Raw genomic sequence first — 8,904 nt, forward strand, 5'->3', positions numbered from 1 at the left:
TTTGTTGTAGATTAATGTGTTAAGAGTTTTACAATATCCTACAGTATGTTACAAGTTTATAATATCCTATTTTATATAATGTCCATTATTTTTTTTTTGTAGGATGGTCGAAACTGTAAACGATTCCCGTTTGTATATTCTGGATCTAATTCACATGGTGGAATGTTACAAGTTAAGTCATGCACAGTAAGTAGGCTTACGTTTACATTTACACTAAAAGGCTTCATTATAATATTGTTCTTTGTTGGTGTTTGGGGTTACAGATGACATCATATGTATATATTAAACACATTAAATCATTTGAAGTGAACTGCATTTGACGTTGTAATATTCTGCACCAATAGTGTGCGCACCAGTACTGTGCTATGAGGACATTTTGCTCGGCACAGCAGCATTTCCACTTCCTCTTGGTTAGGTCTAAATATTAAGGCCACATGCAGATTTCATCAAGGTCACAAGATGTAAACAGGGCTAACGCTAACCCTAGACCTAGCCTTCCCACAATCTCGTCAACAATCACGTGCCCAAACCCTATTTACATTTCGTAACCTTGCCAAAATCTGTAGGTGATCTTAATATTTAGACCGGACCCAAGTCAGGACCACTTGGTTATTCAGACAGGGCCTTACTCTCTGAGCAACTGTGCCTTCAAATAAAGCATATAATACATTACTTGAAATATAAAATCATAGCAGTATATTTTCATGAATCTTTGTAAGCATGATATAAAAAAAGAGACTGAGAGAACAGGGTCATTTCAGGACTAAAATGGTACAATTTTATTTCAATTTATGGGTCTTAACAGTAGGAGAAATAATATGACCCAGAGAAAACCCACAAGATTGGGTGGGCAACCCTACTCCTTGTCGAGTGTGGGATTTGACACAATGACAGATCTTAGCATTAGACCATTCAGCCACCTGTAGCTTAATGCAGTGTATTTTGGTTGTATTTGATAGGTTGTACTAGATGCTATTGAAGATATCTGTAGAAATCTGAGTATTGTTGATCAAGTAGAATTTGAAGAATATACGTTATTCTTAAGATCAAGTAAGTCAAACTAATTTAGATTAATAAATTATAACTCATCATTAAAAAATGTTGGATTATTTATCTTACCCTGAATGTTGTTAAAGAGTTAAGATAGATAAGTGACAATTGGAGCATACCAGGGCTTTCACTTCTATATGTTGCCAGGCAGTCTATTTTTAATGCATTTTGTATATGTTGTAACTGCAAGATATTTTTTCAAAAGAATGTTATGATTTAAGCATTATCCCAATTTTCTAAATATATTTTAAGTGTTTTTATACATTAAAACCTTAAATCTAACTGTATTATTGTGTTTCAAGGTTAAATTCTTTGAAATTTTATGTCTTGTAAATTGACTGACAGGTAAGTCTGTCAGTTTCACTAGGCAGTCAATTTCACTGTCAGTCAGTCAAGACTGGCAAATAGAATCGAATGAGAGCCCTGAAGCTTACACTAGTGAGCAATTGTTGTCCAAGAATAATACACAATAACTTTATTGTCCATTTATCTTTTCTTCAGGAGATGGTGGAATAAAGAAATTAGGTCGAGAAGAATATATATTAGATATCACCTCGGAATGTCTTCGCAAAAAAATTGAATATGACCTCATTTTCCAGAGAACTGTATGGTTCTTCCCTGTCCATCATAATGATAATGAAATCTATATTAATCTTCTATTTCAACAGGTAAATTTCTTTTCTTATTACTTGTTATGGTTACAATGTCTTTACCCATGGTGCTAGCATCATACAAGGTCTAATCGTTCTCTTCTTCTTTTCTTTTTTTCTTCTTTTATTTGATCTGAAAATAAACTGAAATTTAAATACCTTTTAAAGTGCAAAGATTGTTTCGAAAGTACACATGTATTCTTTGAATAAATTATGACAATGATATTATTGATATTTTTTATTAATAGTGTGTATTAGATTATCTGGATGGATTATTGATAGAGATGCCAAATGGTGTTCCTTCTAGAGAAACTTTGGTATGTATAGTGCATTTATTGTCCTTGAATATCAAAAGAAAGATTAGAGTCTATAACATTTGAGATATTATTAGTTCTATGTATTGTGGAAGACTTAGTAACAATTCGAGCTCTATTATATAAACTATGTGTATAAAGATATTAATTCTATGTACTGTGTTTAATAGAAAGATATAGTAACAATTGGAGCTCTATTATATTTATAAATTCAGATATTAATTCTATGTATTGTGTTTAGCAGGAAGATATAGTAACAATTGGAGCTCTATTATATTTATAAATTAAGATATTAATTCTATGTACTGTGTTTATCAAGAAGATATAGTAACAATTGGAGCTCAATTATATCTATAAATTAAGATATTAATTCTATGTATTGTGTTTAACAAGAAGATATAGTAACAATTGGAGCTCTATTATATTTATAAATTAAGATATTAATTCTATGTATTGTGTTTAACAGGAAGATATAGTAACAATTGGAGCTCTATTATATAAAAGTAAAGAAAATGCTGCTGTTCCAAGTCTGTAAGTTATTTTATTTTAATTTTTAGTATTTTTATCAGATTATATTTTATAATATTCTTTAACTTTAGATCAACAATTTTTTTTTTATCTTCACAAGGCATATTTCCATTGCATCAATCTTGTATAATTATCTACCTTATTTGGTTCCAAATATTTATTCTCAATCCCTGGCAAGAGAAAACATCTATTTGTTCGAATGGTACGAAAAAATGTGATCCAATGTATACCATTGACAGCAGGTTAAAACTTTCTCCCATAGCACCCTGCATGGTGTATGCTTTTCTGCATAGCCTGATTGGTGCAGAAATGCCCATTTCATTTTATTTTGCTTCTCAACCACTGCCACCTAGAAATTCCTATTGTGAGACAATTCCATGTTGACTTTTGAAGTCAATGTTTTTCTCAGTGATATTAGAGATTTTCCTTCATCTAATTGAAACAAAAACCCAATTTATCCATTATTATAGGTGTATATAATGGCTACTGATCGTGTGGAATGTTTTGGTAAACTGATAATTGTTTTATATTTCAGAAGAGAATTGGACACATTAATACCTGCAAATGTTCTTAATGTACCTGGAATGAGACCACAACAATGGTTAAATAGAATACATAGTAGAATAGCGGAGTTGCCTTCAAGACCACCAATGGCTTACAGGGCACAGTTTATTGGTAGGAATAGCAGATTTATTAATGATTGAATGATTGTAATGATTGACATTTGCTAATTTAATGTAATAAGTTTTTTAAATTCTCTAAGTAGAACTTCATAGGAGATGCACAGTAATTATTTGATGAATATTATGTATTTTTTTCTTATTTTATTCATATGCTCCCATCTATGTTTCATATTTATTTTTATCTTTAGATATTTTATCTACATGGAAATTATTTGGATCAACATTTTTCCATATTAAGGTAATTTTAATCTGTTTTTTTGTGATTGTGTGACTTAAAAGATCAATTTCACCATATAATCTATTTTTAAATAGATTGTGTTCAAAATAATCCTAGACTCACCACCTACTTATCCAAAATCCTGGTATATCTTGAAACATTCATTGATATATTGATCGATTTGTCTCAAAGATATAAACAATTTGATTAAATCAACACTGATGTAACTGTATAACAAATTCACATCAAATATATATATAAAAAAATTTAACGACAAACATGCTAACCCCTCTTTAAAATCGGAAAAAATTGATGGATTTCGACAAAGTATACTTTTATTATAAATATACATAGGTATTAATATTTGTTTTTTTAAGTTAAAGTGTGGTATTTTGTATGAAATCAATTTAAATATATTAATATTTCAGAGTATACCTAATGTAACAGGACAATGTATACTGGCTGTAAATAGAAATGGTATTCATTTCCTCAGACATGACACAAGGGTATGTATGCTTTCATTTTTTAATATATTTGAAGTCAAATGAATATCTAAAGATTGATACAACTCTCCAACAAGAATTGCAACCTAATCGTCTATAATCTATGTCTTTTGACACTGGGGAGCCAATATGGCTCAGTGGGTTAAAGCGCTGGCCCACTAACCAGGAGGTCCAGGATTCAATCCCACCCAGTGTTGGCAAAGAAAGTTCTTGTGATTTTCCAGGGTGTTTTCGCTTGTCACAGCATATAGTTACTGGGATGGTATGGAAAACCATGATCCAGTGAAAATTTTCCAAATAGCACCCTTCACAGTGCATGGCATGTGCAAATCTTTATTAGCCAAGTCTCATTCTTCATTGAATATGGACACTAGATAAATCATTGATCTGTCAGCTCTATATAAATTGCCTAGATCAGTGATTCTCTACCAGTGTGCAAGATCTTCCTAAGTGTGCCGCGAAATTTTGAACGGCACACTAAGAAAATGTGAAAAACCAAGTGATATTGAGTATTCACTGGTGTCTACTCATAAATTCATTATTTAGTTTAAGTCATCCTATGTGTCTATGAACAGTCTCTGTCTACGGTTGTAGATATTTTTCATACATATTTAGCCAGGTGTGCCGCTATTTTTTTCATGTGTTCCAAAGTGTGACGTTGGCAAAAAAAAGTTAAGAACCACTGGCCTAGATTAATCAAACAGATTAGTTTGAACATCTGGTCTTAAGCCTTAGATTTTTTGCCGAAATGTTCTTTTAAAACTTGTACCATATCTTATTGACATGTCAATGAAATGTGTTTCAACTAAAATGTATATATAATACCAGGTATTTGAATTTCAGGAGGTTATTGTTTATCATCCATTCGTGGAGACGTTATCTACTCGACGTTATCGCAGTGATTATAATGTGAATTATTTAGATATGAAAGTGGGTAATTTGATGGTACAGAAGATAATGAGAGTGGAAACTGATCAGGTACGTGGTGGATTCATTACTTTCGTAATAAAAACAAGTTGATGATAATATTTACTCGTGATTAGACAAGGATGTAGGAATCATGAAAACTGTATTAATCCAACGGCCATATTCATGAATACTTAATCTAAAATATTTTAAGAATTAAGCATGTTCATTGGGTGAGAATTAAAATCCTAGTTTGATTTTTTAGCCAATGAAAAGATAGCATTCTAAAATCATTTTAGTTTAAGATTTTGTGATACTGGTTAAGAAATAAATTATGACAACAAATTTGAAATACATTCAAAATATTCCATCAGTTTTCATTATTTTGAAATGATGAACTTGCAGAATATGGCCACATGATATTAAAGTATGGGACTTTGAATTTGGTTAATCTTTATGATGAATGGCCCTCTATTTCATTTGAGGAAGGGATATGGCAAATACTGCACTTTAGATCATAAGGTGTGTCATTGAGTCAAGTGGTGTGGTTTCAATCCCACACTTGTCCGTGACATGGTCCAACCTTTGGGGGTTTTTTTCAGGTCCTCTGGTTTATTCCCACTGCTAAAGACCCCTACTTGCAAACAAATTATTGAAAATAAAAATTGTACCGTATGTTTATTCCAAAAATGACCTAGTTTGTGCCGAGTGAAAAATGACTTAGTTTGTGTCGAGTGAAAAATGACTTAGCTTGTGTCGAGTGAAAAATGACTTAGCTTGTCTTAGTTTGTGCTGAGTGACCGTTAAACCCAATTTATCTCTTTCTCTCTATTTTCTTTGTTCTTAATCATAAGATAAACTTTTTGATGTTCATTTATTCCAGGGATCTGATATCTCCAATATGATTGGTCAGTACATGCAGGTCATCAATCGACACCGTAAACGGCCCGATCGACCAAGCCCATCTCCGTATTAAATAATGGGACCGGAACAAATCTGCATGATAACATAAAATACCAAAAATAATACCCTCACTATAAGATTCTTTCAAAATGTATATAGATATAAATATGTATATTTAATACTTATATAAAAAAACAATTTCTTATTCTTGAACAAATTGTATATAGCTTATGCTATTAATATGTCTTTCATTCTTATGGAAAATTTTGCCTAGAAGAAAATGCTTAGAAGATATTAATTATTTGAAATTGTTAATTTTGAAAATAAGAGTAAAGTTTATTTTGAAAAAAAAAGAGTTAAAAAAAAAAAGTTAAAAAAAAAAAGATTTATTTTTCTTTTGAAACTGTTCATTTTGAAGAAAAAAAATAGTAAAAAAGATTAATCATTTAATTGATCTTTTGAAGAAAAAAAAAGGAAAATAAGATTTATCATTTAAGTAATAGCTCTTGAAAATAAAAATAAGATTTTTTTTTTTTCAACACATCAAAGCATAATAATATATATTTATGTATTTATATATTCACAAATAACAGAATTTATAAACACTTCAATTTCTTATTCTGGTTAGATTAGCACATTCCACATTGACATAAACTCACTAATTGTAAATATAATTGTAATTTTATTATACATGAATATCGGCAATAAATACTGCTACTTAGTAATAATTATAAATATTAAATAATGATTATTAAGAATAAAATGTTGTTTATATTAAAAAAAAATTTATTGACAAAATGTATTTATTATATTATAACTAAAAGTGCTTTTTTCATGTAAATGTATGTTTTTGGGGTTACTTGTTTTCTCTGTGGAATATTTAAGTATTGTATTGTTAGAATTTACATATATTGACCCAATTTCTCAATTCATTCAATCTTATCTAGTGTTTTAAAAACTACAAATATTTATACCTTTATATTCACCCTTTAGCACTTAGACCGCACAAATCAACCCTTAATTGTGGCGCCTTCAATGGTCATATAATAGGGAAAGCTATCTCGGGTCGCTTGGTTGAGGCAGTCTAAGGAACAGCTGTTTCAGTCTGTTCAGGGATGTACCAGTATTAACATATCCTTTATCTCTAATTTTCTTCAAGGAACTGAGGTCCATCAATATTTACATGTATCAAGTGCTAAAGGGTTAATTATATTAATTTGATTATGATGAAAGGTTCATATATTATATTATAGTGTTTTATAAATCAGGAATAATTATTAATCATTTAAATTTGCTGCATTTAGGTATTGGTGAAGGTAGTAATTAACACTTATACCATTTAATATTTTAATTAGGCCAAGATAAAAACACCTGTGTTTATGGTTACCAAACTGACCCTATTTTTTTTTTTAGCCAAAATCGGGGTCCCCTTAACTTTTTTTCCTATTTCCCAGGTGTGAATTTCTCTAGACAAATTCCAACACTGAAATTTCAGTATTATTTTCAAGAACCGTACTCAGTATTTAAGCTAGAAATGCTAGGAAATATATAATACAAACCCCACAGAAAAAAAAAGATTTTCCAACTGAACGATCCTATTTTTATTTTGGCCAAGTCACATAAACACAGGTATTTTTTTTTTCTCGGCCTTACATGAATCATTTAAACAGGAATCTTTTTATATATATGTGCATTGTGTTGTACCAATATTTCTGTATAAGTGTCCATTTAAGTAAACCACTAACCTATATTTACAAGATCTTAATTATATTATGCACCAAACAAAGATTAATACCAACTTCTATAGGCCACACCAGTTTGATTTTCTGTTTTTCAGGAACACAAAATAAACATTTTGCCTCCAATTTCTTCAGAAAAAAAACTAATTTGGAAACAAAAGTACTTAAGTATTAAGTACTGTACTTAAGTATTTGTTTTGGAATTTTAAGGAAAAATTGCACACAAGAATTGAGGATTTATTTATTCATCAAGACCCCGAACAAAAAAATTTAATTGGTTTGGCCTATTGGTAAATGAAAGTAAACTGGGAATATTGAAAATGTTTACCAAGATTAAAATGAAGAAAACATGTTTAAAACATGGAATATGTCAACGTTTTGCTCAAAATATTTTGATAGTTTAGCATAATAGTACTAATTGATATAAAAGTATTTGGGGGAAAGTTTCCTTGAAGAAAAATATTGTATTACGTGTTCAACTAGTTGTGATTGAATAGGTTTGTTTGGAATTTTTGTGTAGTTGTGAAACACAGTTGTGATGAAATACTAAACAAGTTGAGTTATGACATTTATATTCTATTTTGGGGGAGGGGGGGGAATATCAGAATATTCGTTTTTTATTTGATGAGTGGGACAAATCACTTACAAAACATTCCTTTTTTATTCCGATATGTGGGACAAACACTTATAAAACATTCCTTTTTTATTCCAATGTGTGGGACAAACCACTTACAAAACAAATGATTATTTTAGGTTTTTTGATCTATATATAATAAAAGTTATATATCATATTCTATGTGCAATCATATATCATATCATATACACATTTCAAGTTTTATATTGTCTAGTACTATATAGTTTATAAGCAATTTAACAAATATTTATATTAATCTCATATTTTTATACTGACATCACAATTAAAGTTTATAAAATATATTATACTTATTCTTTATTTTACTTTCTTAACTTAAACCAGTCTGTATTGCATGCAGTATGTATCACAAAACGTATGATACAACTATATGGACGAGTATATGAGCATGACGTCATCGCGGCAGTCTTGTAATTATGATGTTGGTACAAAACATTTGAAGTCCTTCAATCGATAACCAACTGTCCAACGAACAAGTATGCTACGTCTCATGTCAATCGTACTTCAATTGGTGGAGCCTTAGACGTTTTGAAGAACTTTTTGCCCAAAGAACAACCAGAAGAGTAGCACCTGGGGACTGGTTCCTGGTCTCGTATGGATTATTTGACAATTTATTAAAGCAAAACCAAAATATCAATAGTAGATATCTCCTGCTGATGCTGGCTTGTTTATATCATCTGCAGATAATGCTGAATTTTGAGACATTTTCAGTTTATCTTATCTTTGTAAAGACTGAATGGAATTTGACTGATGTGTCTT

The 8,904-nt window shown here is 30.2% G+C and overlaps 1 protein-coding gene across 6 annotated transcripts in view; it reads left to right on the top strand.

The window, feature by feature from the left end:
• LOC126812447 (unconventional myosin-XV) overlaps positions 1–8,429 on the top strand; it is a 107,826-nt gene extending 99,397 nt beyond the window's left edge. For all 6 annotated transcript variants that reach the window (XM_050538840.2, XM_050538841.2, XM_050538836.2 and 3 more), the window contains 10 exons: positions 103–186; positions 960–1,050; positions 1,552–1,718; positions 1,949–2,017; positions 2,481–2,545; positions 3,078–3,217; positions 3,414–3,463; positions 3,871–3,948; positions 4,789–4,923; positions 5,735–8,429. In XM_050538840.2, coding sequence (XP_050394797.1) covers positions 103–186; positions 960–1,050; positions 1,552–1,718; positions 1,949–2,017; positions 2,481–2,545; positions 3,078–3,217; positions 3,414–3,463; positions 3,871–3,948; positions 4,789–4,923; positions 5,735–5,827 — 972 coding nt within the window. In that variant the 3' untranslated portion in view covers positions 5,828–8,429. The remainder of the gene's footprint in view (positions 1–102; positions 187–959; positions 1,051–1,551; positions 1,719–1,948; positions 2,018–2,480; positions 2,546–3,077; positions 3,218–3,413; positions 3,464–3,870; positions 3,949–4,788; positions 4,924–5,734) is intronic.
• The last annotated feature ends 475 nt before the right edge of the window (positions 8,430–8,904 follow it).

The sequence above is a fragment of the Patella vulgata genome, chromosome 2, assembly GCF_932274485.2.
Source record: "Patella vulgata chromosome 2, xgPatVulg1.2, whole genome shotgun sequence".
Lineage (NCBI taxonomy): Eukaryota > Metazoa > Mollusca > Gastropoda > Patellidae > Patella > Patella vulgata.